Source organism: Megachile rotundata, chromosome 15 (genome assembly GCF_050947335.1).
Source record: "Megachile rotundata isolate GNS110a chromosome 15, iyMegRotu1, whole genome shotgun sequence".
In the NCBI taxonomy this organism is placed as follows: domain Eukaryota; kingdom Metazoa; phylum Arthropoda; class Insecta; order Hymenoptera; family Megachilidae; genus Megachile; species Megachile rotundata.
The window spans coordinates 12,453,771-12,472,643 of NC_134997.1; the positions used below are offsets into that span (position 1 = coordinate 12,453,771).

The 18,873-nt window shown below is 46.3% G+C and overlaps 1 protein-coding gene and 1 long non-coding RNA gene across 4 annotated transcripts in view; one reads left to right on the plus strand and one right to left on the minus strand.

The window, feature by feature from the left end:
- Nucleotides 1-18,873, minus strand: part of orb2 (cytoplasmic polyadenylation element-binding protein orb2) — a 47,869-nt gene that overhangs the window by 25,141 nt on the left and 3,855 nt on the right. For both annotated transcript variants that reach the window (XM_076540277.1, XM_076540276.1), the window contains exon 2: nucleotides 16,731-16,842. In XM_076540277.1, the coding sequence (XP_076396392.1) occupies nucleotides 16,731-16,842 (112 nt within the window). The remainder of the gene's footprint in view (nucleotides 1-16,730; nucleotides 16,843-18,873) is intronic.
- On the plus strand, nucleotides 2,840-12,300 carry LOC105662554 (uncharacterized). Of its 2 annotated transcripts, XR_013040640.1 has the most exons (3): nucleotides 3,859-9,909; nucleotides 10,014-11,955; nucleotides 12,037-12,300. It is a non-coding gene; the product is annotated as an uncharacterized LOC105662554 (long non-coding RNA). The 2 variants fall into 2 exon arrangements; XR_013040639.1 differs by having other exon boundaries at nucleotides 2,840-11,955.

Sequence of the window (18,873 nt, forward strand, 5' to 3'; positions counted from 1 at the left end):
CTCAGGAGACAACTTAAAAGATGCAACTCAGAAAGACAATTCTTTAGAAGACAAATCAGAAAGACAGTTCCTCAAAAGGCAACTTAGAAGACAATTCAGGAAGACAGTTCTTCAGAAGACAACTCAGAAAGACAGTTCTTCAGAAGACAACTTAAAAGATGCAACTCAGGAAGACAATTCCTCAGGAGGCAACTGAGAAGACAACTCAGAAAGACAATTCCTCAGGAGAGACCACAATTCAGCCACACACCTCTTCAAAACAGAACATCATTTGGGAGGACATCTCAGGAGAGACCAGAATGCAAGAGACAACTCCTGAGGAGAGACCACAATTCAAGAGACAGCTCCTGAGGAGAGACTACAACCAGGAAAGACAATTCAAGAAAGACAATTTAGGAGAGACAACTGAGGAAAGACAATTCAAGAAAGACAAAGTAGGAAGAACAACTAAAGAAAGAGAACTTAAGAGAGACAATTCAAGAAAGACAACTTAGAAGAGACAACTGAAGAAAGACAACTTAGGAGAAACAATTCAAGAAAGACAACTTAAGAGAGACAATTCAAGAAAGACATCTTAGGAGAGACAATTCAAGATAGACAACTTAAGAGAGACAATTCAAGATAGACAACTTAAGAGAGACAATTCAAGAAAGACAACTTAAGAGAGACAATTCAAGAAAGACAACTTAAGAGAGACAATTCAAGAAAGACAACTTAAGAGAAACAATTCAAGAAAGACAACTAAAGAAAGACAATTCAAGAAAGACAACTTAGGAGAGACAACTAAAGAAAGACAACTTAGCAGAGACAATTCAAGATAGACAACTTAAGAGAGACAATTCAAGAAAGACAACTAAAGAAAGACAATTCAAGAAAGACAACTTAGGAGAGACAACTAAAGAAAGACAACTTAGCAGAGACAATTCAAGATAGACAACTTAAGAGAGACAATTCAAGAAAGACAACTTAGGAGAGACAATTAAAGAAAGACAACTTAGGAGAAACAATTCAAGAAGGACAACTTAAGAAAGACAATTAAAGAAAGACAATTGAAGGAAGACAATTTATGATACACAGCTCAGGAAAGACATTTGGTAGACTCATGTAGAACGGTTTCAGCTTGACCCGAGTGTTTTACGGGACTGCAGGTTCGCCTAACGGTGGTCGGTAGATTAGGGGTCGGCAGAAGCGATCGTTACTCGGCAACCACGACCTTTACGGCAAGCAACGAAAAGCGAGAGATGCGGGCAATTCGGGGAGCCGGGCTAAATTTAAATGGCCCGGTACTCGTGCGCGTGGTTAACGAGAGGAACGAGGCGCTGCACACCCGTCCCCACGCTCGGCTCCGAGCGGACGTAGCTACGTACGTGCCGCGTACACGTGCGTCGCGACCGATCAGCTGGCCCGCATACGACCCTCTCCAGCTTCCCCTCTACCTCGTTCTCTCCTCGTCTTTCCATCTGCTCTTCCTGCTCGTTTCCGACGTGGATCCAACGGGACACCGCGAAACGTCTCGCGGAATCGAACGCAGTTTTCTCGAGCACCCAGAGCTTCAGCGGTCGATCCAGCTGAATTATCGACGGATTCGGAAAGGAAATTGCGGCGAAACACGAAACGGTCAGGAAAAGTTACCCTAAGAAAGAGCGAGGGGAAAACGTGGCGGAGAAAGGTTGAATCCGGGTAGAGGGTGGCTGAAACTATGCGATCGATAGTTGAATGCCCTCTAGTTGACATGCGTAGCCCATACCTGCTCGCCTACGGCTCGCTTCCGATAACTCTTTCCTTTCTGTACGACCCGTTATCTCTTTCCAAAAAATCGCTCAATAACGTCTCATATTTTAAATTTCCTTCTTTGTTTTTGAACTTCAGATGCGTCCCCCTGTGAATCAAATCCAATTAGCCGCACGAGTTGGCATTGATCCGCGAAACGGTTCGATAACGCATTCCCGCATTAATTATCGTCACAGTTCCGAGCTATAATTATCCGTGTATCGCGCGAACAAACTGCGCGAGGAAGGAAATCGTTAGCCCGTAGAAAATATACTTCCAACCAACGAGCATTCGTCGAGCCGATCGTTAATCCGCCCCGATCCGTGTCTAATTTTAATCGTCGCAAACGGTACGTCGTAAAAACCCAAACCTTCGCTCTCGTGAAGGGGACCGATCAAATATAAATTATTGGCTCGATCGAATCGGAAAGGTGGGCGTTACTGCTGCGGAATCGATATCTTATCGGTGCTTCGCGATAACCAATCGGCCTTGCGACGTGTTTTACGTTCCGGTGGAAATTACGCAACCTTTTCTTTTCGGAAACGAAACATTCGACTCGGGGCCACTTTCGAATGTGTTTCGATTTCCATATTTTTTATATTCTCTGCATTTTTACTTTCTATACATTTTTAAACGCATTGATGGAGCTAGATAGGTCTACAATGTCATATGTGACCATATGTTCATATGTGACGAGACACACATTTTCAATGTTCTTTAGGGTGCAATTCTAGCTATAATCTTCATAATTGTATATTTTTACATTTTTTACGTTTTTGCACATCGATGGAGTTAGCTAGGTCTACAATATCATATGTGACATATGTTCATATGTGACGAGACACACATTTTCAATGTTCTTTAGGGTGCAATTCTAGCTATAATCTTCATGATTCTCTACATTTTTACATGCTCTACATTTGTACCCATAATTGATGGAGTTAGCTAGGCCTACAATATCATATGTGACATATGTTCATATGTGACGAGACCCACATTTTCAATGTTCTTTTGGGTGCAATTCTAGCTATAATCTTCATGATTCTCTACATTTTTACATTCTCTACATTTGTACCCATAATTGATGGAGGTAGTTAGGTCTGCAATATCATATGTGACATATGTTCATATGTGACAAGACCTTCATTTTCAATGTTCTTCATTTGAATACAATTCTATATATAATCTTCATAATCAAGTGTTGTTCAATACAGTCTAATTTTTCAGTTTTTTATATCCCCACAGCCCCAATCATTTTATCCCCCTCAATACTATAAATGACCAACCCAGAAGATTTAAGTCACAGTATGTTTCAAAGACGTGAAATAAAAACGCGAAGGTCTCCAAACGAATTGAGTAACAGAAGAGGAGGAGGTGTTTTGCGAAGAGTTTAGTTTTCCTGAAACGATTCCCGCGAAACGTTTTACGCAACGTCCAGCGAATCATGGTCGACGATTTCGCGCGCTGTCTTCGCGCGCGTTAAAACGTACACGCGTTATATAATTGCTCATTGTTGCTTACGTAACGCGGCTGCTGGTTAAGCGAAGGAAGCACGCGCGATAACGGACACAGTAGGCGTTCGACGACGAGCGGAGAGGAATTTTTCGAAGCGGATCGATCAGCGAAAACGTTGTATACCGTTTACCGTAGCGTGTACGCTGGGAGCAAATGGCCAGTCGAAAAAGACTCGAGGCGCGGTTCACGCCGATCGATACGAGCGACCGTGTGCACGTAAATTCGGCATAACCGTTTCGGGACCAACATCGCGACATGTGCATTATCGAAGACGGTCTCTGTGGACCTTTTATACGATTATTCGGTTTGACAATTCGGTTTGACAAAACCCTCGAGGACCGGGATTTTTTTAGCTCACTCGTGACCCACAGTTTTGAGATCAATCGTTACAATTTGACTCTAAACATACGTACATGTATGTAAACGTACAAACATACGTACATGTGTACTTAAGTTGAAATTAAAAATGAAGTTAAAAAATGAAGTTCAAAAATGACATTCAAAAATGTAGATCAAAAATGAGGTTAAAAAATCAAAGAAATTAGTACACATATTTATTGTTTGTTTTGATGAACATCAATGGTGATTTCAAGGAATGTAATTTAACAAAACTTGTTCATCAAAACAAACAATAAATACGTGTACTAATTTCATCGATTTTTTAACTTTATTTTTAATTTCAACATCAATGGTGATTTCAAGGAATGTAACTTAACAAAACTTGATTCTTTTATAATAAGAAATTTGTGGATGTATTAGGAAGAGCCACTATAGTGGTCATATAGTGAGAAGACCTTCATGAAAGCCACTATAGTGGTCATATAGTGAGAAAACCTTCATGAAAGCCACTATAGTGGTCATATAGTGAGAAGACCTTCATGAAAGCCACTATAGTGGCCATATAGTGAGAAGACCTTCATGACAGCCACTATAGTGGTCATATACTGAGAGGACCTACACAAAAACTACTATAGTGGTCATACAGTGAGAAGACCTTCATGAAAGCCACTATAGTGATCATATAGTGAGAAAACCTTCATGAAAGCCACTATAGTGGCCATATAGTGAGAAGACCTTCATGAAAGCCACTATAGTGGTCATATACTGAGAGGACCTTCATGAAAGCCACTATAGTGGTCATATACTGAGAGGACCTTAACAAAAACTACTATAGTGGTCATACAGTAAAAAGATCTTCATGAAAGCCACTAAGTGGCCATATAGTGAGAACATATTCAGAAGAGCCACCATAGTGAACCACCACCCATTCAGTACTTTTATCATTAAATCCAAAGCAAGTCTAACATTGTTTTATTTTAAAACGACAGTGATTTCTCAGCTGTAAAAAGTCATACATCGAAACGAAAAATCCGCAAACTTTCGTATCGACATTTGTGAAACGTAATTAAGAGAATCAGCTACCAGGTGTTGCGCCGTTAATCGGACAACAGCCTCTAAAGTTCGCGAGCTTCCGATCGTCGTGGCTAACCGAAACGTTGCAAAGAACAGTCTCGGCGTATCGTTTTCGAAAGTCGGTCGAGGCTGTTGCGACAAGGGCCCGGTCGTTGAGAAACGACGCAAACGAAGAAGGGGTATTTCGTGCGCGTAACGGAGACGAACCAGCAACGAACCGTTTTGATATTCTTGGTCAGCTTCTCACGTTGGTCAACGTCGCTTCTCACGTTGGTTCATCTACCGTGGCGATCGATTTAACCGGACGATCACCGTGTGATTCCCTGTTTTTTCCATCGGGAGATAATGTGACGGACATCCCTGGTATTTCCCCGGTTTAGTTTCATCCCGGTCGGTTTCCCGCGCGTTCGATAAACGATCGGACTCCGTTTCGGATCAACGTCCTACCGCGGCGGAGGTATTTGCCGAAGCCGCTCGGGCAGCGGAGGAGCAAAAGGGACGGAAAATGGAAAACGAAAGAGAAGAGAAAAGGTAGCGGAGCGACGCGTTTACGGGCCCGATAGGCGGATGGAGGAACGGATAGAGGAGGGATAAGTAACCCGGAACGAAACGCGTTTCAGCACGGTGCGTATACGAGCAGGGAGAGAAGCTTTTTCCCGCGGGGTAGGGTGGAACGTTGCGCAGGTCAGGCCAGGTCAAGGCACTCTAGCGGCGAACGAAATACAGGGTGGCCTCGAAATCGCGATAGAATCGAGATTCCTCGATAGTAAAAGGAAATCAATGCCGCGTCGTTGCGAAACGAGGCAGAAGCAACCTTGAAACTCCTTAGTACAAGTGTATCGACGCGGATTCGGTAAGAATCGAGCGGAACGCCACCGGGTAGGTCCGGGCCGTTCGAGCGTGGAACAGGTGCACGGCACCTGACCGGACCTTTTAAATTTTAAAGGGCCCTCGCAACATTTAATGACCGAAGATACCGAAATTTTCCTACAGAAGGTTAGGTTGCATCGAAAGAAAATACGGGCGATCACGTGGCGGGACACGCGTCGACGAACTCTCGAGTCGAGCCGAAAACGGCGAGGCTGCGAGTGGTTGCGTCATCGCGCCGCGGTCGCCCCGCGGCCCCGCGAAATTCGAGAAAAGCGAACGGCAGAAGACAGCACCTTTATCGAGGAACGTGTTATTGGTCCATGGATAGATGTCGGCGCTCGAAGGTGTCTCGGCCGGCGCAGAACCGTACGCGCGAAACATCTTCCCAGCGGGCTGCTCTCCTCTTCTGGCTACGCGAGGCCGGTCACTCGAACTCGTTGAATCTCGGCGAATCTCGGTGAACTCGGCCGCGATGCTTCGCTCACCGGTTGTCCCGCGAACCCCTTTCCCTCCGTGTTCGCGAAATCCTTCCTTCCTTCCTTGCCTTCTTCGAGCGCCGCTCGGCTCGATCGCCGTAATCGCGCACTTTGAACCTCACCTCGGCGATCGACTCCCGATACGTTCGGCGCTCCACGAAGAACGCGGAGCGACTGCGCGCAACCAGCCACGATCAGAGCATCGGAAGTTCCGTGTTTATGCACAACACACATACGGACAGAAACGGCACGCTCGTGGGCGCGAGCCAGGCGGACCGGATTACCGTAGCACCGTAACACCGTAGCACCGTAGCACCGGGATACCGTTCGACTCCGGGACCAAAACTCGTCGCAGGTTTTCCTTTCGATCGGCCGGCAAGCGTTGCTCCGCTACCAAGGGACGCGAACGGATAGGTGGCCGCGCTACGTCCAAACAGATCGTTCCGTACTCGGTCGCTTCCTCGATTTCCGGTAAGCGCACACGCTCGACCGTTTGTTTTCGGGAAAAGGCGTGGTTACGGTTTACGGTTACGGTCACTGTTACGAGTGCGGTTGCGCGACGCGCGGACACGATACGCGCTACTCGAGGCTCGCCAAAGGAATGGCTGCCCCGCGATGGTCCCCGGCCCCCAGGCGTGGGAGGAAGCTGGTAGAGAGTCGTGGCGCGGCGCGGCGTGCTGCGACGAAGCGAACCGAGACGGTACGGGACGGAACGGGACGAGACGAGGGGAAACGAGCGTGGTGGGGCGAAACGAAGCGAGACGCGGCGGAGAGCGGCGAAGAGAGGCGAAGCGAGGCGAAGTCCATCGCGGAACATGCATGACGCGGCCTGCACACCGACCGAGCGTCACGCGTGTGCGTAAGCGCTCCGCCAACGGACGCGACAAAGTAGGAAAGCACGCGCGCGAGAGGGATCGATGGCGCCGACGAAGCCGCTCGAAATCGCTCGTCGGCCGGATCGAGAACGGGAACAAGCGCGAGAGTACGACGAAGACGCGATACCTATCCACGCGCGAACAAGCGACACACGTACGTAAGTACTACCCACCCGTAGTTACGTATGCGCGCGGGAACGAAACAGAAGGATGAGAGAGAGAGACGGAGCCAAGACGAGTCGCAGGGGCGAGGAACGCGAACAGGGACGTCACGAACATATACTGTGCCCCACGCCTCCTTCAAATTTTATTCTTCCCGCGCTTACACTCGTGATCATTCACCATAATGGTAACTGTCATCGATAACCAAATCTACGTCGAGAGGGAATTTTCTTGTACAACGGTGAAGTGATTATGATAGGAGAGTTGCGGTAATTGTGATCAGTGTATCTTAACTCAAGCATTCTGTGCAACTTTGACTACTTTCCTGACTAGTTAATTGTTACTAATTTGTGGATAGTCCATCGATTCTTGCTTTAAGAGTTAATTAAATAACCTTTCGTCTAACATTTTCGATGCGAAGTCGACTTTATCGACTAACCAATGAAAAAGCGCGCGAAAAACGAAATGGTACCGGTGGTTCGGGTACTACGAATCTTGACTTATGAGTTTCTCAAGTCAGAGCCGATTGTTGATACACTATTAACCTCTCGTACAATTTATTTGCCAGATGCGTCAGTCAAAACTATTTTATCTATAATGTTAAAACAAATAAAGAAAATTAAAATGTATTTTATATTCAGCGATTAATTATGCAAATTATTGTCGGACCTAAATTTCAAGTTGAGTATTAAAAATTTGAGGAAGCATTTGATTTCTAAATGCGTCAGGGGTTAAAGCAAATAGTTGAAATGTTAAGTACACTTATTGTACCTGACTGTGCGTCACAATACAAGTAAGGGTTAAGTGGAGCGCGAAGGTAGTCAAAACTTGAAGAAAAGAACTCGGCACGTGCGTGCGAAGCCGTACGAGATACAACTAAAAATGGGAATCCAGTACATGTACGAAGTCAGTGTGTGAACGCATGCTGTGCACGCGCGTGGACTCGCGTTACCTCCTTCGGTTCAGCATAAAAACGCGTGCATTCGTGCATGCTGACGAAAATTACTTTTCGCACGAACCCGCGTTGCAGGAAAATTCAGGAATAAAAATATTCTAACGTTCGAATCCGTGTAACGACACCGACGCGCAGGAACTCGATAATACACTCAAGGTTGTCTGCTCGCGAGCGTGCCGCTTATGCGCGCGTTTCTACGTACACGTGACATCGCGCAATACGAACGCCATTCCGGTTCGCTCGATCGCTTCGGTCAAACTCGAATCGCGCAAAAATTCGGAAGCCGATCATTTCTTATGTTTAAACCATCAGAAGAATTCATACCTAACCTAACTTGATGCACAGATACGAAAGAAAATTATTCCGTGCAATAAGCTAGCAGGGCCGTAAAGATAACGTTACGAGTAATTACGTAACGTTGCACGCGTTCCGAAGCTACGAGGAAAAGAAGCTACATTATCCATGACAACGAAACATCGCAGAAGCTGTCGGTGCAAGAATTTTGGCGACTTCCGTCGGATCCAATTTCGCTGCCTCCACGATTACTGATCGACGTAGTCTTTCGCGTAAACAGTAAACGCTTCTGCGCGTTATCCACGCGGTTAAGATATACGGTGCTTATCGTACGCCGCGTTACGCGCCGCTACGAGGTGTACCGATACGAAGGATCGTTTGATCGACGCTCAAGGTTACGAGACACAATTACTAGCGAGTTGGAAACGTATCGATGCTCGTGCGTTTTATGACACCCGTTACATAACCATCGAGTGTCGAACCGTGCACCGACTTACATGTCCTGCTGGCTACCTATGATCCCTCCACTCCTTCCGGCTAACGAAATAGGCTCGGAAATTTAAGTATACTTCGAACTTAAATTTCGAAATGACTTCTACCGAAATGATTTTTTGAGACATGGCGGAATGACCACCTTTGGTGGAACTTTTAAACTGCATAGGTTTTATTGCATAAGTAGTCTTGCATAGTTAGTCTTATGTAAATGAATTATTTTCTTCTGTTATACTTTTTAATTCCATACAAAACTGACGTGGATTTCCTGAAATCCTATGCGACAGCGTAATCGATAAAACCGAACGAAAGTGAGTCAACGTTCCTTCTTCAAAAAACTGTACACGGTTCTACCTTCGGCTGCTAAACACTAAAACTTAATCTTGCTTTGACGAGTCTCACTCGTCACACATTCATAGTTTAAATGTGACAAAACCTGCTCAAATTAATCCTTTGTACTCGAAGGTAATTTGACTGTTTGCAAACAGCAACTTTAAAACTTAGTTAAAAAGTTAAATGAATTCTTTTGAGGTTTCATTATTTCTACTGTTGTTTGTTTCACTATGTTTATACGTCACACGTGTCATATTATAGAATCAGTTAAAAAATGCTCATTTCAAATTATTGTATTAAACAAAATGGCGACTGAGAGGCACCTCTTGAGCCCAAAGGGTTACTCAAGTTTAGGTCCATAATTTTTACAGTCAAGGATGCTCATCATTAGATGCAATAATATAAAATGCTCACATTTTTTAATAGTATAACTATGAATAGTTTTGACTGACAAATAAATTGTACAAAAGGTTAAAAAGCTATATGATGAATTTTTTATTAGCAGAATAGTTTTGACTGGCAAATAAATTGTACAAGAGGTTAAAAAGCCATACGATGATGAACATAAAATGCTCACATTTTAATCCCCTCTTTTTTAGTAGTATAACTATGAATAGTTTTGACTGGCAAATAAATTGTACAGGAGGTTAAAAATCCATACGATGATGAACATAAAATGCTCACATTTCAATTCCCTTTTTTTTTAACAGTAAAACTATGAATAGTTTTGACTGGCAAATAAATTGTACAAGAGGTTAAAAATCCATACAATGATGAACATAAAATACTCACATTTTAATTTTTTTTTTAACAGTAAAACTATGAATAGTTTTGACTGGCTAATAAATTGTACAAGAGGTTAAAAATCCATACAATGATGAACATAAAATGCTCACATTTTAATTCCCTTTTTTTAACAGTAAAACTATGAACAGTTTTGCCTGGCAAATAAATTGAACAAGAGGTTAAAAAGCTATATAGTGATTTTTCTCCGACAAGGTTCGTAGTCAGCGTCGACCTACTAACTCGGTCGATCGATTCGTTAATGAAAAGTTTAAACGTCGAAACATTAGGTTGGAATTCGCGACGGTGAACGAAATCGGATTCCCGAAAGCGGTTTCGAAACGCTTTGGAGCGATGGCGGAAATCGTGGAGCATTTCCGCGAGTCGGAGACATCGAGAACCGGAAAGGGAGAGGAAAGAGGGAGTCGCGCGTTTCTCGGCCGAAACGATTGCCCCCTTAGCTAAAATAAGCGGAAGTAAGCAACGCGAGCGAGCGTTTCTAAATTTAGACGTCGGCGTGTGCTCATCCTTCGGCTTCTCAGCCGTTACGGCCAGCAGCTTCGTCGTTGCGTATCCGTCTCACGGTTCGCCCCGTTCTTTGCCCGCTCCGACTTTGATTTCAACCCCGCATCTTAAGCGCCATGCATAATGGATATCGGAGATCCCGCATCGCGGAAAACTGGTCCTATTTGCATTTCGATGTCTCGTTCCTTCCGTCTCGACTTTTCGACGAACGAATAATCGTTCTTTTTCTTCGACGAAGAAATCACGCGAGTATTCGTAAGCCAGCTGACTGCCAAAACAGCTGTAGATGACTCCGATCGCGAGATTGCGAGCTGAAAAGCGGTAAAATTTTCCGTGCAGCGAAAGAAGTAACGAAAAGGGGGCAGCGTACGGGTATCGCAACGTCTGTTATCGTCGGTGAAGAAACCGGTACGGCGATAACCGTAAGCCTTAGGGTAAAAACACAGCGAGCAGGTTTAGGTCGCGGTAGCTATTCAACTATCAGGTTAAGCCCGGTTGGGTCTAGAATTTCATTCGTTCCTATTTAAATGGTCCTTACGCTTTGCATTTCAAGTAGGCGTTGTCTAATCGACTTTTCCTACCGATTCTTTACCCGAATCACATAACTGCTGACGAAACCGCTATGTCACGTTTTACTTTATCGCGGTCTGCCACGATATGCAACTTCGATAACGACTTTTAAAAGAGGTCTTTGGAAAAGTATTCGAGTATTCTATCTCGGGAACGAACTTATTTTTGGCCCTGTTACGTAACGGATGCGTCGCGTCGGTCGACGACCGAAACGACCAACGCGTTAATCGTTCGTTTCGAATCGATCGCTTCGATTTTCGCCTCTCGACAAAAATACGACTCGAATTTGGCTCGAGTTTCATTTTCCAAAGCGAAAGTTCCGTTACCTAATCCTTTTTCCCTTCGAACTCCCTCGGAAATGTCCTAACGAATCTCTAATAATATAAGTCGACGCAACGCCGTCTGCCGTGTTACGAACGACAGGCGATTACGCCACGTACGTAACGATTTCAATGAAATACCGTATCGTAACGAATAGGATAGCCAATGCTGCGCATGGTATCCTTGAATTTATGTAACGCTCGTTCTTCCATTATTCGTCGGGCTTCTTTAGTTATACGCTCTCTCTCTCTCGCTCGCTCTTTCTCTCCGAAGGCTGCGCGATAGAACGGTTGCGTAAGAATTTTTGTCGTTTGCGTTTTCGCTCTTGCAAACAACGTTCGTTGAACGTTTTCGCGCGGAGCGTAATCGGGAAAAGTCGAGGAAAATTGCGGGCGTTCGAGGACACGGGGGAAAATAGCGTCGTAGGTTCGTTCACGGTAAGCGTCGCTTCGAAGCGCAATTTTACGCCGAGTTAGGCGCATCGATCGTGCTCCGACGAACGCGATCTCCTACGGGCGTGTTTATTCCAAATGACTAGGAATTTTTCATCCTTTTGCGGTCAAATTTCGATCGGAACGAAAGAAAACGAGAGAAGATAAATGTAAGTGTAGCACTTCTTTTAATTAATTAAAACATTTAAATATTTAATTAATCTTTGAAGAAATTACACACACGTCTACAGTTCGAGGATAACATAAGGCTGGCTATAAATGAAGTGAACATTCACGGCATTCATGCGTTTTTTGACGAACACGCGTCGCCACTTGCAACCCTCATTCACTCCATTCACACTTCAAGGGATAATTATAAACATTAACGGGTCATACAATTAATAAATGCGTACATAAGATTGATCGATTGATTGTATAAGGACCTCGACTGCTATGATCACCGACCCAATTGTAAGATGAAGAAGAATAAATAAAAGAGAAGATAATTCTACAAAGTTTGTTTCTTTTCTGAATCAGACCTTTTCCTCAAGATTCCTTCCGAATAAAACTATAAGCTCAGCGATAGAACCTTCGATGCAAGATTTCTTTTCCTCAAATTCTCAGCCCTTTTCCCGAATCCTATTTTCCTTCCTCGACCGATTAATCAAGCGTAAAACCTTTCAGAACGCATCGCGTTTTAATTTTGGTCAGAAGCCAAGAAAAAATCGAAGCGTAGTCCCTAATTTCTGTGGAGACGCACGAACTGCCCTAGCAATCGGAGGGTAGCAATTTTTACGAGCGTTATCCCTTTTAGACACGGGTCCCCACGCCAGTGTTTCTCAAACTCTTCACAGGAGAATAGAATTCGAACCCGGAAGGTTTCGGAAAGCGGAGACAAAAAGGAACGATGTTAAAAGCGTGGTCAAATAGACGCGACGGTTTGAGAGACGCTGGCTCAAAGTAACAACGGGGAAAGTAACGGCAGAAGGGGGTCGTTGCACTCGGCCAGGACCCACCCCCTAGACACGCGCAAATGACGTCGATGGATAGCTAGCGAGCTGGAAGAGGTTGATCGATGAAATCGGCCCACCAAATCGTTTCCTCCTCTATCCGAATTTCTCTTCTTTCTGCTATCGGTGCACGACGCGTGTGCGTTGCGAAACCGTGAACTTTCTCCTTGGACATTTTTCGACCTCGCAAAGATCGGAGAAACGAATGGAAACATAATTAAAAGCCTGAAAAACGATTCCAGGTGGAAACGGTGAAAAAGGGGGCGGAAAAAGTGGAGCCTCGCGTTCCAGACGAGCGGACAGAAACGAAAAAAGAGGAGAGGAAACGGGATCGTTCGGCCTTACAATCGAGACAGAAATAGCGGAGGATTTTTCTATCTGCACAAGAAACGTTTGCAGATATAAAACGCATCGTGTCGGCGAGAATTCTGCAGGCTCCTTCTTGCGCTCTCAACGGGTCGAGAAGAAATGGAAAAACTGAAACCGTGGTTCCAGCGAATAGATTCCGTGGAACATAAAATATTTAGGTGCGTGAAAATGAAACGAGACGTAAGATCGAAAACGACGACCTTGATAGGTTTCAGGTGCAAGGGCAAGAAAAGGGGTTCCGCGATGTCCAGGCGTTAGTCGCGTCGTCGAGCGCGTCGCGTCGTTCGTCCGCCTAACGCTTTCATCCACTCTCGCTCTTTCACCCTTTCTCTCTTTTTTTTTCTACCCTTTTCATTCTTTGACGCAAGCCTTTTGTCCCCCTAGGATATTTGCGGAGCTTTGTTTCGTCGACGGGCTGTATAGCGGCTTAAATATACGTCGCTAATGGCACGGGACCGAGGATACAAAGGGTTGCCTGCCCGCTGGATGCCGACGAACGTTTATTTATAATTTGACCGTGGTCAAGGAAACGATCGAATCGCAAAGTCTCGAATCTTTTCGATCGTTCGAACATTGCGGGTCACTGCAATGCGTCTGACCGTGGCAGTTGGTCAATAGGCAAGCGGCCAATTCCGATCGAATTTAAATAAGCCCTTGTACCATTTTGCACGGTCACAGATTTCCCGCCGAATCGACGAGGCGGCGGGAAATTCGAAAGCGGGCGGCAGCGCCATATCGCGGTTCCTTCTAGGGACGACCTAGAGATGGCGACGCGTATCTTTCCTAGCCATTCGGAGGATACTCGGTCGGTACAGCTTTTCGACGTTCGACCGCCTCTTCCCTTTTCGCATTATAAAACGCGCCACCGTTTTATGAGCATCCGTTTCTGCGTGTTACGAATATCCTTTGATCGCAGAACCGTACGTTTTCACCAGCAATTGCTTCTGCGACGTAAGAGGATTATTTCCTCGGCCGCTTCTTGGCTGGAAATCTATTTTTATTCCGATCGTACCTTATCGCTTTACTGCTTTTATCATTTGCACCGTTACCTCGTTATCGGACGTTACCTTCATTTTTCGGATTATTATCTGTAATTCACCGTTATCGCTGTTTCCTTCTATGTCTTTAACTGTTTTTAACTCGTCGCCGCTTTATTTGTACGGTGCGTCGAAAATTCGATAACGAAAAATTACCGAACGACACGTGTGGAGAACAAGGCACTTCGAGGTTCAGAAAGAACGTCGAATCAGTCAATTTTTCGATCAACGCAAGGGAGATCAACTGTAGTTACAACGAATTTCGGAAGACGTTTCGCAAATTGATGTTCTGAACAAACTTCTCAGGAATTGTCAGACTTATTCTTGTTTTCCAATGCACTTGACAGGAAGACAGCGTGTTTGAATTAACCCCTAGCACCATTTTGACGAGACTGACTCGTGACTCGTACCTCGGCCGTGATTTTACTCAAATTTTTAATACGCTCAATTTGGAGTTCAAGTCCAATAATTTGCATAGTCAACAATTGAATAACATATTGAAATAACATTTCAATTTTTTTGTCTATCTTAATCCCTTCTCGTGCTTTGACGAGTCTCACTCGTGACGCACATACAGTTCAAACGTGACAAACCTTACTCAAATTTTGAATACTCTTCAACTTGAAATTTAAGTCCAGCTATAAGTTACATTATCAAGGATCTGAATATAAAATAGTTACAACATTTTAATTTTCTTTGTTCGTTTTAATGTTACAACCCTGCACAGTTAGTCTTGACTGACGCATCTGTTAAATAAATGGCACGGGAAGGAGTTAATATTATAGCTTAATTACGCAGTTCTGTCTGACGCACCCGACAAATAAGTCATAGCGTTAAGCGTTTCGATGCGTTTCCGCAGGAGGTTCACCTTTTCAATGACACGTATTACCGGCTAAAGCATGGGGAGGGAGGAACGAAGAGAAGCAATGAAACCCTAGATAGAGCGGCGAGTTAAAACCACCCCTTCTATCCTTTGGTCGGATTAGCCAGCGTATATAGGTCAGAAAATGCGACTGTAAAATTGCCTCGAATCCGTCGTCGAAGGACGCGGAGTTGGCTGGCTGACCGTTGCTAGAAAACGTCGCTGCACCGCGGTTAGATCGATCGTTGGACAGCTTCGCTGAAGTTTTCGTTGCACGACCTCGTGCCAATCGAGCGAAAGGCAACAACGCCCGCGAGTTCCAACGGTGGCGAGCGAACGACAAACGACAGCCGCTGTTCGCGTCGTTTATACCGGCGATATCGCGAAAACGCGACACGCGAACGCGAAATCGATTCGCTTATTTTTCAAAGGATCTTATCGATGCGAAACACGCGATCGTTACGAGCTATAGCGTGGCCGCGATATCGATCGGTTGAAAACGCGTTACACGACAATGCGCACCGGGCTCGTTCGCCCCCCCGAAAATATTCGATTCTCCCGGTTTTTTACGAGCTCGAGTACACTCGGATTTTCCAAGGGTTGACCTACTAGTGCAGTTTAAAGTGCCGTGCTGACACTTTCAAAGATGGCGTCGTGAAGGAGCACGCCCACTCAACGGAACCTTACAATGCCTCGAGAGAGAAGTTTTTGTTCTAGAATAAAGACTCGCACGCTCCCATCCTACCCTCGTTTCTCCTTTTCCAGCCGAAGAACTCTTTCGATCGAACCGATCCGAGATCTTCTACGAGAACCGTCGTAACGAATTCTCGGCCATCGTTAACTGCGATTCGATCGCGGCTGGATTTTAATTGCAAGGATAAGGGTCTGCGAAAAAAGAAACAACCTCGGCGGACATCCCCCGACGGTCTTTGGTCTTTAAGGGAAACGATAATTACGCGATACAATGAAGTCGCCGGTTTGCGGAGATGTCACCTGCTCCCGGCGCCTCTTTTGCATTCTTCTCGATCGCCTCTCCCTCCGTCCGCTTTCTGCCTCCCGAGGAGCCATTACGAACGAATAACGAGCAAGTTGCATAACGAAACCTTCGACGAAAACTTGGCCGATACGTTTTTAACGTTTGTGTTTATATTCCAGCAAAATCTGGTTCGCTTTACCGCGTCGTACGGTTTCGAGGAAGACGAGAGGCACCACCCTTGCCCTTGACTGCAGGCGCGAGAACGCTTGTCCGAGGGTTGCGAGAGCTCGCAGACAGGGTGGCTAGACTGGCGAAAAAGAAAGCGACGGACCAAGGGAAAACCGGGAAAAAAGAGAGTGTAGAAGTCTGCTCCTTCTTCGTCCACTTTTGTCTCCGCGTTGGCTCGCGGTCGCGTCAAATTCACGCGCTGTCGGATAGAACGAGCGGAGCGAACAGCGTCGAGTGGAGGGTGGCAGAGCCGCCGTGCGTCGAGTGCTCGGCTGCTTGGCAATTTCGTTGATCTTGTTGGACGAACAAGACTGCTTCCGCTTAACCGACCACGTATCCGTCGATCACGATTATTTCCAGCGAAAAAACGGAAGTTCGCTCGGACGATAAATCGAAAGGATTCCTTGCATTTTCCGTTCGAACGATGCTTACGCTTAATTGACACGCTCCAAAATCGGCTTACCTTTTACGTGCTCCGGTGTGTCGGCCGCACCGGCTCGCATGATGTCGCTCAAGTAATGCTCCAACGTCCTCATGCTGTCCAACGGCGAATTTCCATTAGCCGTCATACGATCCTGTAACATCCAAACAATTTAGATTTAATTCCTCTTCGTTAAATTATCTATCTTTCCCTATGGACTAATGTTTTCAATGTAATTTCTCGAAGAGAGGGAGAAATAAGAGGAATTCGAAAACACGCGCTACAAACACCGTTGGGCCCCCGTAGTCCGTGCATAGTCGGGTGATCGATCGTCCGACCACGCGTCGTCCTTTACTACTTGACGCGTTCCACGAGAAAGCGACGCGACGCTTCGTCGCCTCGAAGGTACTCGTAAACTCTTCGTTAAACTTCCAAACGTTAAATCGCATAACTTATCGACGAATCCATCGATTTAATTCCGCAAGAATCGAAGGGAGATAAATAGAAGGAGGGGTGGAAAAACAGAGAGCCAAAAAACCAAGAGCGGGAAAGCGCGCGTGACGGATAATCTCCTCTCCATCTTTCGGAGGTGCAAAAGGTAGCTCCACCTTCGCGTCTCCTTCGTGCTAGCCGCAACCCCGAGGCGTACTCTTTCCACCCTCTTGCATGGAACCCCCACTATCCGCTTCCCCTTTTCCGGCTTTTACGGGTGCACCGTGCACGCGCAAACGTGGCTCACGCGTCGCAAACCGACGTATAAACGCTCTAGCAGCCAATGTTCGCGTTCGTTAGAGTATCCGTGTACGAAGCACGAGCACGAAACGCGAGCACGAGCACGGCGCTGTGCGGCGCAGCGTGTTTCTCTCCCTCGCGCCGCGTCGCGCGTCGCTCCGTTTCCGTCTAGCTACGGCCACGCTAGAAAATCAATATAGGGAAACCAGGAAGCAGCGGCAGGGCGTCGACGGCAACCTTTGTGCAGGCTCCGTTACGATATCGCTCCTGCTCAACCTACTCCTCCGCATCTTGCCTATCTCCCTAACTTTTCTATTCTCCCTTGCTTCACAAACGTTTCGATGTTTCTTCGACCGCCGTCGGTCAATCGTACAGCGGAAATACGAAGACGCAAATTGGATGAAACAGTCGATCGGAATCGATCGACTCGAGGCCGTCGGTGCCGGCGTTTTCTACCTTCGCGAGACATCGATCCGTTTATACCGAGTTAAAACGAGTAGACGTAATTCCAATTCCTGCAGGTCATGCAGTTGAAACGTTTTGTCAGGCATTCGAAGGAAAAAATATTTGCAGGCGAGTCAAAATTCTATGCTATAATGTCGCGAGGTAGTTCATAAACTTTGTAAGAAACAGTGGCCATCGGTTATTCTTGCCGAAAGTCACGAGATGATCGATCGAAGCGAGAACGAGACAGCGTACGGAAAGAGCCGCGAAAAAGGGGGATCGTTAGCGAATTTACGAGCGGCGTATTCGCGCGTGCACGCTCATCGCCTTCTCCGTTTCCGCTCGTCCCGTCGGTCTAGACGCGGTTCTCGCGCTAGCACCCGTTGTTCTAACACGCCGTTTCTCCTTCCGCCTCTCTTCTTTCTTCCTTTTTTGCATTCGTCACGCCAGACACGCGCAACAATCCGACACCTTCTGGTCCCTCCGACGAGCTCCCCGTCTTTACCAACAAACTCCCCATTCTTTACAGGAGACAACTCATCCATTGGGCTCGCGAAAAGTAATTGTCGGTGGACGCGAGGGAGCTCGACAAAAGCGAGAGGAGCAGAATGTCCCCGGTCGGGAAATCGGAGCATCGATTTCGACCGATTCGAGCGATCGTTGCCAGCTACCTAGGCTGCGGAAAGGTTCGTGCGGACCGGGACGCAGCGCGGTGCGGAGCGGCGTAACCCGGTTCCCGAGGTGTGCGCGGAAGGAACGATTCCAGTCGGCTAGCGCGAACTGGGTCACCGTTCGCCGGGTGGGGAAGCGAGGCGCTTGCAAACAGGAGAGAAGAAAGGGAGGGTGAAACGCGGAGGGTGGGTGCAGGATAGCGGGCGAGGGCGGAAGGGCGGATAACGCGGAGCGCTGTCGTCGCTGATGGTCCTCGGATGATTCTTCTCGTGGACCCTACAGATATTTCCTAACGAGATCTGATCCCATATGGATCCAGGACAAAGCGGCTAACCGC